This window comes from Heterodontus francisci, chromosome 2 (genome assembly GCF_036365525.1).
Source record: "Heterodontus francisci isolate sHetFra1 chromosome 2, sHetFra1.hap1, whole genome shotgun sequence".
NCBI lineage: Eukaryota > Metazoa > Chordata > Chondrichthyes > Heterodontiformes > Heterodontidae > Heterodontus > Heterodontus francisci.
This window is the reverse complement of record NC_090372.1, coordinates 152,717,190-152,734,146: the sequence shown is the minus strand read 5'-3', so window position 1 is coordinate 152,734,146 and position 16,957 is coordinate 152,717,190. Positions and strand designations below refer to the sequence as shown.

The window sequence follows — 16,957 nt, the reverse complement described above, 5'->3', positions numbered from 1 at the left end:
TATATTTCCCTACCACCTACCTATACTAGTGGCAATTTATAATGGCCAATTTACCTATCAACCTGCAAGTCTTTGGCATGTGGGAGGAAACCGGAGCACCCGGAGGAAACCCACGCAGACACAGGGAGAACTTGCAAACTCCACACAGGCAGTACCCAGAATTGAACCCGGGTCGCTGGAGCTGTGAGGCTGCGGTGCTAACCACTGCGCCTTTTCAAGCTCCTCTATCCAGTCTTTCGGGTTGGACTTGAGGGCAGCTGGAGCTCTCCTCAGAAGATGTTGAGTTCGCCTCATACTCTCAGCTACTTTGATATGATATTTACCAGGAAGGCATCCAAGACCTTTGTAATCTGTCAAGATTGTCAGGATTTGTGAAGCAGTCAATGGCTTGGTGTCACTGTAAATCTGTTCTGGTATGTGGAGGATTGCTAGCCCAAGCTTTTGACTTGTTTCAGCCGAGATGAGGGCAGTTTGCTTAGTGTTCACTATCTGGAACTGAAGTTCTTCTTTCTTCCCATTGCATTAGACTCTCAGCTTAGTTTGTCCTCTTGGGATGAGCATCGTTCCATCATAAAGCCTTAACTTTAGCTTCAACAGCTTCATATTTGGGTCACTATCTTGAGCAATTTCAAACAAGTTTGTGAAGCTCATGGTGTTGCTCATAGAACCAGTGTCTATCTGATACCTTCCAACAGCTTGATACTCTCCTTCTGCAGTCATCATTCCAAAGTCACAAACTACTTTCTACCTCGTGACTTGATGGCACCAACATGCTCTAGGATGTAGAGTAATTCATCAGAATCATCATCCAACATCTCTCCAGCAGCCACTTTGACAGGCTTGCTTTTCTCTCTTGCAAAACACTTACGTGCAAAGTGGTTCAGCTTCTTGCAGTTAGAGCACTGCTTTAGAGCACTGCTTTCACCACACAGGACATGCTTCCCTTCCCTTGTGGTGTCCCCCACAGTATTTACATCCAGTCCTCTAGCCTTGATCTTTCTGCTGGCCTTTCTGAAAGTTGTCCTTCCTTTTCATCATTGACTTCTGCTTGGAAGACTTGGACTGCCTCTCAGCATAGTGCACAGCCCCATCGGTTCTCCCATCAATACTCTTTAGCTGTTGATTAATCACCTCAAAGCTTCTGCACATGTCTTGAGAGTGAGCTTCTCTTCTCTCAGTAGATGTCCTCTCACAGTGAGACCTCTTATTCCTAAGACATTCCTGTCTCTGAGATCACTCTTCAGTTGCCCAAATCCTCAAAACTCAGCTAGAAGTCTCAGTACAGACACATGCTGATCAATATTCTCCCTCTTTTCCTGAGCTCTAGTGTTAAACACATAACGGTCATAAATGACATTAGTAGAGGGTTCAAAGTGGGTCTTCAGGGCTTCAAAATCTCAAGTGTCGCTCTTCTCCTTTCGTGAGATCTAGGGTGCAATACAGCTTGCAACACTTCTTCCCCATCAATTATAACAGAGTTGCTACTCTTATCTGTTTGGGTTTCTTTTCCAACTCTGTGGCAATATAATGATTTGCCATTGAAACTGGAAGAATTGCCAATTCCCTCTCAAATTTTCCTTTGTGTCCATAGAAGCAGGTACGGGAAAATTCAAAGCCATAATGACTTACTTAGCTGTCGTTGTCCTGTACAAAATTGCAGACAAAGGTTTTATGATCTGGCTCCTGTGCAAAAATGCTTAAGTGTTCCAGAGAAGGCTTCTGTGGCTTATTAGCAGGTCAAACATTGCTGGCTGTCTTACAGCAGACATGCTTCAATCCAAAGGCTTTCAAAATCCTCTCAAATCCCGGCGACTCACTTCTGACACCATGGTCGGAATTCTACGCCCCCCAAAATGAGCAGGCTGGTGGTGGGGGAGGTGTAAAATTGAGTGGGAGGTGGGGAGAGGCCATTCCCGCCCCCTCCCGCCCCCATTGCAATTTTACGAGGGGTGGTGGCGGCAAGAAACAGCCCGCCCGCCCCAGGCAATCAAGGCCCTTGAGTAGTCAATTTACTGCCACTTAAGGGCCTTCGCCTGCCGTCGCAGGTATTTTCCTATTTTCCTCTTGGTTGGTGGGTGGCTGAGGCCTCAAAAAGCTAGCATGATGAAACCAGGCAGCCTTCTTGCGGGCTGTTGGAGGTCCCTCCTGATTGGGCACCATGTCCCACAGAGGGCTGCCCCCGTAGCCCCAAACCCCCTCCCCCCAATGCACAATACTCCCTTCGCGCCACCCCCACCCCCCAACTAACCCCACCCCTTGCTTCGCCAGGACCCAACCGATTGTCCCTGGCGAAGCCCTAAAAACTTACCTTTTTTCCTGACCCGTCCTTCCTGTTGGTTCGAATGGCTGTGTATAGTCCCAGCAGTGGCCACCATTCCCTGCCTGCTGATTGGCTGGCAGATCCATTAGTTGGAACTTCCTGCCTCAAGGAGGTGGAAGTCCTGCCCAAGACCAATTTAAGGCCTGGGAGCCTTAAAATCCCATTTTTATCGGCTGGTGGACGGGGCATCCCACCCAATGAAAAATTCCGGCCATGTTCCTGTGTTTCATCAAAATGGCAAAAGACTTTATTTGCACACATTGATATCTGAGGTCACATGTGTATGGCAAGCCAGAGGGTACAAAGGTATTTATCCAAACACATGTCTAGGCCAGGAACTTGAATTGCTGCAGCTGCAGTTCAACTCTGTTTCAGTGCAAAATGTTGGGAAAGAATTTGAGTGATGAAGCTTCATGACATGACTTCCCTCCCTGTAGAACTCCCTGCCACACAGTATGGAATCAAGCACCACTTGCTGAACCAGGTGGTTAGAGTATGCTATCAGCTGTGGGAAATCTGTTCTTTATTGATATTTCAGTACAATATCTCTGAGTCTTTCTGTGCTTCAAGCAATCAAAAGGAACAGCTGTGTGCAACATCTCTCCTTCTTACTGCCTCTACTTTGGTTTTATGCTATTTAATTAGAAATTCTCTTTGGTTTGTTTTAGTGTTTTGCTATATGCCTTCGTTCACACGTTAGTAACTGTGGAAAACTATATTTTACAATGTACAGGCCCATCTGTTTATTGACTAGAAAAATAAATAATACTTCAGCAGTTAGCTGTGAGAAAAACACAATTTTAATATAATCTCAAAGGTGTTCTGTAAGCCAGCAACAAGTCATTAAAGGAGTTTAAAACTTCTGATGCAAATTCTCAGGTGTCCTACTTGACATTTCCAGGAGTGACTTGGGTCTTGTAAGGTGCTGTGCTACTGACTGGCAATTGGCCAGGTTTTCTGGAGTAAGTCTGTTCAGTTTTGCATCACAGTTCTTTCAAGGTCCGGGATTTTATGGGCCCCCCTGAGGTGGACAAATGGTGGGGGTGCACGGAGAATCGCAATGGGTGGTGGGGTGGGGGGGGGGGCGGTGGCGGGGCGGAGGGTCCGTCACCTCCTCATCGTCCAGTGATCTTCCTGGGGGCAGGATAGACCGATGATGGCCTTCCCGCCAGAGGCCAACTGAGGCCCTTAAGTGGCCTATTAACAGCCAAAGGGCCTGATCCTGCCGCCACTGGGATCTTACCAGCAGCAGGGATGGGGCAGCCTCCACTGTGCGGTGAGGATGCCTTGCGACATGAGGCACCCTCCCTGTGGGCTTGGTGGGGGGGAGGGGCTTCCTCTGTGGGTAATTTCGTGGTGCATGGAGGACCCCCACCAGGAACAACTTTACCCTCCACTCCCCCAAGCACCCTCTTCTCCTGGACTTCACGACCCCCTCCCCCCTTCACCAGGGCATTCTGGACTGGCTCCGGTGACCCCGTCTCAGCAACCTCTTGTCCGGAGTTCCAGCGCTGGGCCTGGGTCTGAGACCTCTGCAGTACCGGCAATGGCCATCATTCCCGATGACGCTGCCGAAACTGCTGAGCTGCTGGCCCTCAGATTGACTGGCAGCTCATGGAGGCGGGATCCCCATCTTGAAAGGTTTGGGGATCCCAGCTCATGAATCTTTAATTGAAAAATGCCAGAGGATCACTCGGGGCGGGGGTGGGGGGGGGCTGAAAAAATGCAGAGGTAGGGCTCCCCCGACCTTTTCAGCCTGGTGCTGGGAGCCCTGCCTCCTGCACAAAATCCAGCCCAAGATGTCTGGTTAAAAATACCAAGAACCAAAAGGTCAAAATCAATAATTCCAGGAGCCCAAGGTTAATTGAAGCTCAAGAGAAGATGTCCAACTCCTGTCCAATTATTAGATCTGCATAAAGTTTACAGAAATTTTCACACAACTTTTTTTTAAATTGGCGCTCTTCCAATAATTTGAATGGAGGGAGTTCAAGACAGTACGTACTGTTAAACAGGTGCACCAGATTTACATTTTTTAATTTATTCTTGGAATGTGAGTATTGTATATATTATACTATCTGTAAGGTGTTAGGAACTAATTAGCTAGGAACTAGTTGTTATGTGTAAGTGTTCCAGTAGGGGGCCACATTCACAGCTGCACTGGGAAGTCATGTTATATGTAACATAAGAATCAGGCTCTACAGCACAAAGCATGGTACTGTAATAAACACAACTGATTCCAGCCTTTTCCAAGTTAAAAGTGTGATTCTTTCCAACATCTGGGAACCAGAAACAACATAAAGATGAAATAAAAGCAAAATACTGCGGATGCTGGAAATCTGAAACAAAAACAAGAAATGCTGGAATCACTCAGCAGGTCTGGCAGCATCTGTGGAAAGAGAAGCAGAGTTAACGTTTCGGGTCAGTGACCCTTCTTCAGAACTGAAGAAGAAGGGTCACTGACCCGAAACGTTAACTCTGCTTCTCTTTCCACATAAAGATGAAACATGGTGGCAGCGAGTGTTTGTGAGTAAACCGAGTACATTTTTAAAAAGCTCCAGATTGAGCAAAGTGACCCAAATTAGTGCCAGAGAGAGAGAAAGTAAAACTTAGTGACACGTGCGAAACACGTGCGAGAACTCTTTAAAAAAAAATGTCAGACGGGACAGGAATGAATGCACAGCTACAGCCCATCATGAATTTGGAAACATGATGGCGTAGAGGCATTTGAGAAATTTAAACAAAAGTGCAATTTGGCATTCGGTAGTTTCCTAAAAGGCACTAGTGCAGAGGAGAGGGTCAGCTATATCCTTCTGTGGGCTGGAGATAAAGGATTAAATTTATTTAACAGCTGGGACCTAAGCGAAGAGGACAGCAGAAACCCAGACAAAATTTTTGAAAGATTCAGCACCCATCTCCAGCCAAAATCAAATCATCGGATATACCGATATGAATTTCAAGGCCTCAGACAGGAACTAGGTGAGCCTATTGATAATTTTGTAGCAAGATTGAAAAATGCAGCCAGAAAATGTAAATTTAAGGACACAGATGAACGGCTGATAGATCAGCTCATTTGGGGTTCTGCACATCCTGAAGTACAGAAAGCTCTAATCAGACAGGACAAGCTCTCAATATCGCAGGCTGTAGACACTGCCATAGCCAATGAAGCCACGAGCAGACAGATGAAGACTCTGACCTCCCAAATGGCTAGCCTTCAGTTAAGCCAAGAGACAGGCAGCAAGGTCAATGCAGTGAAACAACAACTAAAGAATATATACCAAACAGAGAGAAAGACGTGCAGGAGCTGTGGACGACCACATGAATTGACAGATAGAAGGAAATGTCCCACATATGGATCAGTCTGCAGAGCTTGCGGAAAGACCAATCACTGGGAAAAGATGTGCAGAACAAGGCAAGAAGGTGGTAGACGAGTCTTCAGAGCCAGAGTAACAGGGCGAAGGAATAGTGAACGAAATCAAAATATCCATATGCTGGAAGATGGCGATGGGTTTGAGAACGTGATAGACATAGGAACCGTAGAATTACATGAAATGTCTGGATGTGACCGTTTCCAGAGAAAAGAAATTCACACAACCATTCAGATCAGGAAGAGGCTGAGAAATAAGCCCACGATGATAAATCTGAAGGTGAAGATCGATACTGGAGCACAGAGTAACATCATCCCGCTCAGACTATACCAGCAGATCATTCCTGAAATTTTGGAGAAAAATGGTCATCCAAGGGAAGGCGCTCTGAAACCAAACAAAGTCATGCTAACAGCATACAGGGGAACTGAGATTCGACAGCTCGGAACAACCCAAATCAGAGGGACACACAAAGGAAAAGATGTAAACTGTATGTTCTATGTCACAGAAACAGATGATGCAGCTATCCTGGGGTTGAGTAGTTGTGAAGAGATGCAGATTATCTCAGTAAACCATGAGGTGAAGGAGGCAACACTGAGGACCCATTGAAAAGTGCTCTCCAATCAGAAGCAAAGAAGATCTGGTACAAATGTATGCAGAGTGTTTTGATGAGCTGGTTGGATGCTTCGAAGATTTTGAGTATCACATCACTATTGACCCAGCATTGAAACCAGTGATTCATCCCCCATGTAAAGTACCAGTAGAACTAAAAGGAAAGCTTGAAAGAGAGCTCCAAGAAATGGAAGAAAAGAAGATGATCGCCAGACTCAGAGCCTCCAGATTGGGTAAATTCCATCGTGGTGAGAGAGAAGCCAAATGGACGGCTAACAATTTGCCTAGATCCCAAAGATCTTAACCAAGCAATAAAGATGGCTCACTACCTTATTCCAACATTGGAAGAATTCACACCAACAATGGCAGGGGCAAAAGTTTTCAGCAAACTGGATACCAGAAATAACTACTGGAACGTGAAGCTAGAAGCAGAATCTTCACTGTTGACAACATTCAACACACCCTTTGGACGGTACAAATTCCTGCGTCTACCCTTTGGCCTCAAAGTGAGCCAGGATGTGTTCCGACAGAAAGTAGACGACACATACAGGGGATGCAAAGTTGGCATAGCTGATATACAGATATATGTTGTAGATGGAAAAGATCATGACAATCATTTACATGAAGCCATGGAGAGAACCAGGAAAGCTGGGATTAAGCTAAACGCAGACAAATGCATTTGAAAGTGACAGAATGCTAGTTCTTTGGAATGGTGTACACACCTGACGGAGTTAAGCTGAGCCCTGAAAGAATCTCAGCCATCTCGGGGATGGAAGCCCCAAGAGATAAGAGAGTTGAGAAGTTTCTTTAGTTTAATACAATACATGTGCTCCTTTATTCCGCACATGTCAGAATACACGGCAAACCTGCGGGAGCTGATGAAAGAAGATGTAGAGTACCAGTGGTCAGAGTCACATGACAGGAGTTTCAACAAACTCAAAAAGGCAGTATCCAAGGAGACAAGTCTGTCGTACTACAGCAGAAAGGAACCTGTCACTCTGCAAGCAGATGCTTCCACAAAAGCATTGGAAGCAGCTTGGTACAACAGGGAAAGCCAATAGCATTTTTGACAGTCATGTATGGATGTGAGAAGTTCCACACATATCTCTGTGGGAGGAAGTTTACAGTAGAGAGTGATCATCGTCCACTGGAGCAGATCTACAAGAAAAATCTATGTAAAGCACTAGCAAGACTGCAGAGGTTATTCTTGAAGCTTCAGAGTTACGATTTCACTCTGAAATATAAGCCAGGAAGAGAAATGGTGCTGGCAGACACCCTATCTCGGTTGTCACCATAGGAGAAACATGAGATAGAAGATCTAGGCATAAAGATTCATCACCTAATGAACATAACACCACCGAAACTGAGTCAAGTTAGAGATGAGACCAGCAAAGACGAGGAGTAACAGATGCTATCTCAGCATGTGATCCAGGGATGGCCTGATAGGATACAGCACACACAGACAGCAATACGGCAGTACTGGTCTATCAGAGATGACATCTCACTGGAAGATGGTGTTCTACTAGCCGGATCCAGAATAATCAAACCCAAAACAATGCAGGAAGAACATCTCCGAAAGATACACAAGGGCCATATGGGAATGGAGAAGTGTAAGCTCAGAGACAAATCAGCTGTGTACTGGATAAGCATATACAAAGATATCGAAAATATGGTGTCTACATGCAATGTATGCTATAAGTACAGAATCTCACAACAGAAAGAGGAGGTGATAGCTACTGAAGTACCACCCAGACCATGGCATAGAGTAGGAATATATTTATTCACACATAATCAAGAATGTTTTCTCATAGTCGCAGATTACTACTCAAAATTTCCTTTTATCCGGAAGATGAAAGACTTGAGAGCCACAACAATAATCTCAGCAGTATGAGTTCTGTTCGCTGAGCAAGGGATTCCTGAAAGGTTAATAAGTGACAATGGCACCCAATTTACATCCAGAGAATCTAAGGAATTGGCTGACCAGTATGGGTTCAACACCATCATCTCATCATGCCACTACCCACGGGGACATGGATTTATAGAAAGACACGTCCAGATGGTCAAAAGAACACGTGAAATGCCAAGAGACGAAGGAAGACCCAAACCTGGCCTTATTGTCACTCCAATCCATACCTCTCAAGGCTGACCTTCAACATGGAGGAGCACTGATTCATCAGTGGAGGGAGGGCAGTAGGTGGTGACCAGTAGGATATTTCCTTGTCCATGTTTCACCTGTGCCATGACATTTCATAGGATCTGGAATCAATGGAATCAGGCTACTTCATTCTGACTATATATCACTGTACCGCCACCTCTGGTGGTGCTGTCCTGTAGGCGGAATAGGACATACCCAGGGATAGTGATGGATGAGCTGAGTCTGGAATGTTGGCTGATAGGTATGATTCATATTATAATATTTAATAATATGCTCCATATTAAAACTGCAGGACCCTGCTGGCCACCCCTCACCCTGTTCTCATCCCCTCCCTGGACTCGCAGTAGGCCTGGTGTGGTCTGCTGGTAGCACTGCCTCAATTAATAAATATAAAGCTATTCCCTGCAAACAAGTTTTAGGGAAGTCTTCTGGAAGAAAAAATTACATAAATTATTATAAAAGCACCAGAGTAGTGGTGAATTGAAGACCAATAGAACTTGCACCTATTAAAGACTGATAAACATTGGTCCTTCTCCATTCTGCTCACGCTGGCATATTCTAATCAGTTTAGCAGCAACTCTTAGCATAAATTTGGCATGGAGGATTGTTGCAGACAACAATCTAAATTATGGTGTTCATCACAAATATCAGCGCCGCAGGAAATTCTGGACAATTATGTTGCAAATATGATCATTAAAGTTCTTTTAGAGCATAATATTAGAGACAAAAATAAGGATGGCAAATTCTCTTGGCTGTTCTGCTGAAGTCTCAGCATAACTCTGATAATACTTTGGCAGAATAATCAGAAAAAGGGGTGGACCTTGTTTGGGAAATCCTGGTAGACTTTGTAAAATGTGGAGCCTCTGCCTACTCCTCATAACGGCAGCCATGTTACAGGAAGTGAGGCTAAGAAGGAGGGGTCCCAATTGTGGAATCTGGTGGAACACGGCAAGTGAGTATGCCAAGACATACAGATTCCTAATGGCAGGTGAGTCCTACTGGTGGGGGAGCTGGGGATCCAGGCTAAGAAATCAACCTGTCGATGGTTAATTATTTTGGAAGATTTTTGAATCAGCCCCTTTTACACAGGGCTGAGGATGGTCAGGATCCAGTATTGGAGGACACCAGCAGATGCGAGCCCAGCGTTACAGCCAAGATCACAACCTGTATATTTTTAGGGTCAAAATCTAGAAATGCTCAAAATTTGAAACAAAAATAAAAAATGCTAGAATTGCAGATCAGTCAGCATCTGAAAGAGAAAAGCAAGGTTAACGTTTCAGGTGTGACTCTAAAGGTGATTTTAGCCATGCCAGCCAAGTGGACCCAGGTAGTTAAAATCAGCCAGGAGACTTACCTGCTGATGATCCTACAGTCTTCGATTTTAACCTGCTCTTCTTAGCAGGAAACTGGCAGGGTCCTTATTTCAGAAAGAAGAAACAACATGAATTTAAATATGCAGATTCAGCTTCAATGATGTCACCAAGGCCCAGTTGCCATTTTAGCTGGTGGTGAAAGCCATTGTGCATTTTCCTCCAGATGGAGCCAGCAGGAAGAGGCCAGAAGACACCCAAAGAGGTAAGTATTTTAAGTTTTGTTTACTTTCACCTCCATGCCCAACATACAAAGTTTAGAGGTATGAATTTCACCTCCATAGACACTGGAGGTGGTACTACAGAGGCTTAGCACCGTTTTACCGGGGCGTGTTGCATGCCTGCCACTTCCAGCACAACCTGCAAGCTGCACCCTCTTGAGAAGGGCACTGGGCAGGCATCCCCAGTGTGTGCCAGATGACTGTGAAGGACTACTATCCTGACGTCACACAGCCCAACCAGCTGATGCAACACTAAGGTATCTCATTTAGACTATGCAGATCCAGGCCACGATCTCCTGTGTCACTCCGCAAACAAGCTGCAAGATGGGCCCTGTACTAGTTTTATTTAAAGTGTCAGCATCCAAGTTGCAAGTAAGATTATTTTTAAGAACTTTTTGTTATTGCGAAGTGACTGGAAGTACACTGGAGTGTTTTTGGAGGTGTTGTGGTGAGTTCCTGGATTTGCCAGAGAGTTACTGCAATTTCACAGAGGATCAGGTGACCTGTCCACACAAACACTGCAACAGTTATGGGAACAACAGTGACAGTGCCTCTGGGTCAGAGGCACAGCAGAGAGATGGAGCAGAGGCTGCAGAGAGAGCAAGCTCTGTGTGATGCCCTCTGCCATGTTGGAGCCAGGCTGCTGCATGATCCTTGACAGTGACAGGAGATCTGTGACAGGCCAGCCAATGCACTCAGCATCTGGGTGTGCATCCTTTTCAAAACTGTCCTGGATGCTGCCCCATTGAGGTCCTCATCTGAGTCCTCTGCAGTGGAACACCTCTGTGACCTTGCTCCCCGGTGAGCTGGAAAATGAACTATCCTTTCCTCCTGGCCTGGCTGCAGTCCACCATTGCCAGGATGACTCACCCAGTTGGTGCTGATCCCAACTCTCTACTTGCCTCCAAGGCAGGTGCAGTGCCAGTATCTGAACTGGTGGCTGCGAAAGTCAGATCAGGTGCCGAGGCCTCTTCATTTGGGCTGTACTGTTGCTCTCTCTCTTCCTCCTTGGTTACTGTGGCTGGGCAGGCAGTAGTTCTTGGGTGTCTGAAAGCAGGAAATAAGGGAAGTGGATGGGGTGGGAAGCAACATGTTCATGTTCATAACATCTGCAGCTTGCTCATCATGCCAGATTGCAGGATGAGGTGAGCTGGGAGTTGAGAAGGGGCATAAGGCAGGAATATACCATCACTCTCAATTTTCTCAGCGATGTTGGATGACGAGGGCTTCATCGCAGCCAGTCCCATGTTACTAAGAGCCATCACCTCCATAGGGCTCAGGAGATGAAGGTGCCCTTGTCTCTCTGCCAGTTCTGCTCTGCTCCCTTCTAGTGTGTGTCACCTTGTCATTCAAGAATGTCACTGATTGTGTAGCACCATATTTGAGTGATGTGCATGCTATAGCTGAATAGCTGGAGATTTGTGGAGCCAGCGAGAGTGGGTGTGAGGCTGTCAGCATTGGTAGGTGTGTGAGGGTGAGGCAGAGTATCTGGATATTAGGTATGAATCCTGAGTGCCAGGGAGCACTACTGGGTAAGTGTTGGGGGTATGGTGCATTGAGCAGCGTGAGAGGTAGGCGGTGTGGTGAGTAGGAGATGTCATATGAAGATGTATTCACTGACTTTCACCACCCGCGAGAGGTCATTATACTTGTGGTACTGCTGCCAGGACCTCGGGTCCAGACTCTGGGAGTTGACCTTCCTGGCCACCTGCTCCCATTCCGTTCTGATGGTGGTCCTTGAGGGCCTCCTGACTGCTGCAGAACAATGGTGTCTCCCCTCCTGCCCACCTCCACCATTAATACCTCCAGCATCACATCTGTTATCCTGGAGTGCTCTCTCTGCCTTAGTGTTCCATTTTTATGTTTCAAATTCCAGCACAGTATTCAATGCAGCTTCCCTTTAAGAGGGACAGACTTCCTTTAAGAAGAGCAGGCTGGCTGCATCTCATGTTATCAGCACAAAGCTGATTAGTGCCCTGCTGAGCCCAGAGGCATCCAGCAGCACAAGAGCCACTCGGCCCAATGCTACTTGATTAATGAGGTGGGAGCACCAAATTTGCATGCTGCCCACCCCCAATGGAAGCCTCACGGAAAGTCACAAATCGTGACTCATGCACCCAATAAGCAGGGTAGATGGGTTTTTAGCCCTAGGTCTCCTCTCCCCGGACTCTCTGCATTCCCTCAGCCTTGCCTTATCACATGATGCCCCTGATATCTGCTCCCTGTGATTTACCTGAACACCAGGGACTGTTCCTTTGGGTCTGCCGGACAGCATTCTGCTCCCCACACCGAGCTACCACTTCCTGCTAAATTAAAATGGGCAACTGAATGCAGACTTGCAACTGAGGCCCAGGAGTTAAAATCATCAGGGCTTTACATGCTGGTCAGGGAGCATGGCTTCTGTCTCAGCCCCCAATCCACCCAATTCCCACCCAGTGTTAAAGTTGGGGCTTTTATGTCAGGTGCTGATTGACCTGTGTATTTACAGTTTTTGCTGTTTCTATTTCTGCAACATTGTAATTTGTTGTGGTACGATAAAGCTCTACACCAGAATACATTTATCACATCAGTGTTGGAAGCAGAAGAAATGAACTCATTCAGCACAAATTGGTGCAGCATAACCCAGTAATGAAAACTCATAATGGAACAATAGCAGGCTGTATATATGGATAAAAAAATAAGCAGAGTCTGGATGTAGGTTTATGGTGTTCATGTTATTTCAATATGTAGCTTGATGGATCTTCACTGTTGTGATTTCTGATGTGATCAAAACCTCTCAATTGTATTATAATTTGTCAACTGTCCTTTATTCTCTTTGCATAGTTGTACCTTAATATGTTATGATTTATGACCATAATGCAATCCTGTTTTAAATGCAGCTGGTTGAGATTTACTCAGAGGAAGTATATAATGATAATTGATAATCCATGTTTTGTCATCACATTTTGTGAAACAACAGCTATGCCCGAGAATTTAGCAGTAAGTCTCTGTTCTTTTCTGTTTTTTTCTAGAAAATGGCTCTGGATCTGGAGAAGGAGGTATGTTTTACATCTTTCTAAAAAATAATTGAAGCATCGTTTGGCGTATGCAATTCAACCCGATAGTAGACAAATCCCTCGCATTGTATTTAAATGCCTCATGTGAGGGAACAGTGATTCATTGGGACCATCGACAAGAGGCCTAACTGTGGAGAGTGCAGGTTTTGGGTGGTGCCTCAGTGGGAATGGGGGTGTTGACAGTGTTCATTAATGTAGAGGGTGCAGCTGGGTCACATTTCCTCAAAGGTGGTAGAATGCCTTACTAAGGGAATGGCAGTTGGCAAAGACTCTGAGCAGTGGGTAGTTATGAGCATGGGACATTTGAAAAGTGCCTCAGTAGGGGAGGGAGAAGGTCCAATTTTTTTAACTACATAAGTGGTTCTATTTCCTTCCAATTGGTGAGGCCCAGGCATTTGATTTTTACACACAGCCAAGACCGTATAATTTTCTTACATTATGAGGAGGGCTCAGTTTCTTTCCAAAATACACACCACATGAGTTCAATCTGACTACGGGTTCTAAAGTAACACATTTAACAAGGCAATGGCCTCTTCAAAAATGGTAAGATTTGATTTTGGACCATTAATGTATAGACATCTTCAGTATTAAGCTGATTTTTTTTTCACAGCAAGTAGGTTCTGATTTTTCCACAACTTTGAGAAGTCCTACATTTTTTTAAATCTTAAAAGCTGCCAAATTGGTTAAGAATGTAAGTAGTGCTGGATTTTTTTAAAACTAAGTTATGAGGCCCATATTTTTCTAGATTCAGTGAAAGGCATACCTTTGCTGGTCCTTATTATGAATCTAAGTAGCACAGAGTGCAGTTCTCAGGAGTACTGCTTCTACAGAGTGTTCAATTTGAAGAATTTGGTGAGTGAGAGAATTTGGTACAGTGAGGGAAGATGTGCTGGTCTTGTATTTTTAAAAAAAGCAGTCTGAGAGAGGGAGCTGGAGACAGCAAGACCTGAGTGCTGAGGTCTAGAGGCACTAATTAAAATTAATAGTTTAAACAAAGTTCCAGAAATACTCAGCAGGTCTGGCAGCATCTGTGGAGAGAGAAACAGAGTTAACGTTTCAGGTTTGCGACCCTTCATCAGAACTGATATTATGTCTCCTGGTTCCTAAATGTTGGGAGTAATCACACTTTAGACTTGGAAAGGCTGGAATCTGTTTCATCATTCAGCCACCATGCTCTCTTGATCTACGACTGCCTCAGGCTGGTCTCCTGTTAAATGTCACATGACTCTCCAGTGCGTGCGCCTCCCCCGGAACACTTACACATTACAATTAGTTCCTAGATAATTAGTTTCAGCACTTTATAGATGGGATAACAATATTTTACATCCCTCTTTCTTTAAAAACATAATGTCCTTATATCAATATAACTGTCCCAGTCATTAACTTTTTCTAAACTAAAGAAGATTATTAACCGACCTTTGGAAATAATCAAAACCCTATTTTAGTGTCTCTTATAGCGTGTATTCTTTTCTAAAAATATTATTCACGGTATCGCTTAGGAGGTAAGATCTTGTAGATTTGGCATTCGTTGCTCTCAATGGTGAGTTGGCACGCTGCACAGGCGATATTGTGCTTGTTGCTCCTGTGTTGTAGGAGTTGTGCTTGCTGTTACTAATGTTGGGTCACTTGCTGGTGACGTTGTTAATGTTGTCTCACTGGATAGTGATGTTTCCAGTGTTGATGATGGTCTTTTCTGTTGTTCCAGCTCAGTTTTAGGTCGAATATGGACACTGTTCCTTCTCATTTGGTTACCGATTTCAGTCCCAATGATATGACCTTGGAGTCTCAGCTTCACTAACAACCTTTGCTGGGCTCCAGGTTTTCACAATTGGATCCTGTACATGTACAGTTTGTCCTTTCAGTAGCTCAGCTAGAGATTTAGCATACTTGTTGAAGTGTTGCTCTCCTCTTACCTGTGCTTCAGTGAGTTGTTGAATCACTTCCTCCTGGTCACTTGAAGGATGTATTTTGCTTGGCAGAGTTGTCTTATATTTTCTTCCATTCAACAGCTCTGCAGGTGATTTCATGTCAGCCTTGAGACTTGTGGATCGGAGTGACAATAAGGCCAGGTTTGGGTCTTTCTTCGTCTCTTGGCATTTCACAAGGGTTCTTTTGACCATCTGGACGTGTCTTTCTATAAATCCGTGTCCCGTGGGTAGTGTGGTGATGAGGTGATGGTGTTGAACCCATACTGGTCAGCAAATTCCTTAAATTCTCTTGATGTAAACTGGGTGCCATTGTCACATATTAATCTTTCAGGAATCCCTTGCTCAGCAAACAGAACTCGTATTGCTGAGATGATTATTGTGGCTCTCAAGTCTTTCACCTTCCAGATAAAAGGGAATTTTGAGTAGTAGTCTGTGACTATTAGATACCATTCTTGATTATGTGTGAATAAATCAGTTCCTACAGTATGCCATGGTCTGGGTGCTACTTCAGTAGCTATCATCTCTTTCTGCTGTATGCTTCTGTACTTCTGGCATACGTTGCATGTAGACACCATGGGCTGAATTTTACCAGCCTCTGACATTGGAGGGCGTGGCGGCGGGCCTGGAAAATACTTCTGGGAGAGGCCTGCCACGACCTCCGATGCCGGGAAGATCCCGCCAATATTATACCAGCAACGGTGGGACTTCGGTGCGGCCCCCCATCGCTCAGCAGCGGCACCCCAATTACCATATGTAAAGTGCAACTTACCATGCTGACCTATGCATCCTGCTGCCTGTCACTCCACAGTTCCACATTTTTCGCTGAATGGGCAGCTGTCACGTGCCGTGCCATTCACGAATGAGAAAAGGCAGCGGGACAGCAGAAGTAGGAGAGATCTAACACAGTGCAGGTAAGTCTGGATATACCGGGGTCTCAACTCTGCAGGCATGTAGGGAGGTGGGAGGGCAGGATGAGATTATTGGCGTCTCCACTCTGCATACTTGAAGGAAGGTGGAGGAGGAATGAGATTAATGGGGCACAGCTCTGCAGGCATGAAGGGAGGTACTGCATACCCTCCCTCTGCACCATTGTTTGTTTGTGTGAGTGAGGGAGCAATGGCACTCTAGTCACCCAGTGTGTGGGGAGACTGCCAGAAATGGTAGTCATCTAAAGGTTACCTGGCTGGTGGGCCAATTGATACAGCTGGTAGAATCTTTGTGTGGTCATGCTGTGCCACTCTTAGTGGGAGCTAAGACAGGCAGTGCCATGCCGCGCCATATGGTTGATGCATGAATGCACCTGATGTTCCCGTCAACAGCAATGCCTGCTCTGTTAGGAACCTCCAAAGAAGTGAAGGATACAACTTTATTTGTTACGTGGAGATGGGTCTGGCTTATCCTATATTGTCTGATCCACTTCTCACGAGGATCTACATGCGCCACAGGCAAAACCAGCAGGTCGGTGCAGCCCATGTAAAGGCCCCCGGTTGTGAGCAGCAGCTGCCCCCAAGCAGATCGCGCCACCACAGAACGCCGTGTATCTAAAGGTCCCACATGACATACCTGCAGACGTCTGAGCGACAGTGTCAGAGGTGACTGCGGATGTCGAGAGAGGTGGTGCCACATCTCTGTGCCCTGCTGTACGATGATCTACAGCCCATGGATTTCAGTGAACATCCTGTGTCTGTGGCCCTCATGGTGGCAGCGGCTCGTACGCTTCTGCATCATTTCAGGGGCCCACCGGAGACCTTTGTGGGGTCACACAGTTAGTAGTGCACCGCTGCATTAGTAAGGCCACTGATGCCCTGTACCGGAAGGCCAGTGAGTATGTCCGCTCCAGGATGGACCCTAACAGCCAGGCCCAGAGGGCCACCGGTTTCGGCACCATCTCCAGATAACCAAAGGTGCAAAGGGTCATAGATTGCACCCATGT

The 16,957-nt window shown here is 45.7% G+C and overlaps 1 protein-coding gene across 1 annotated transcript in view; it reads left to right on the top strand.

The window, feature by feature from the left end:
* Nucleotides 1-16,957, top strand: part of LOC137347569 (tomoregulin-1-like) — a 319,329-nt gene that overhangs the window by 160,584 nt on the left and 141,788 nt on the right. The window contains exon 4 of the mRNA XM_068012070.1: nt 13,052-13,078. Within this exon, the coding sequence (XP_067868171.1) occupies nt 13,052-13,078 (27 nt within the window). The remainder of the gene's footprint in view (nt 1-13,051; nt 13,079-16,957) is intronic.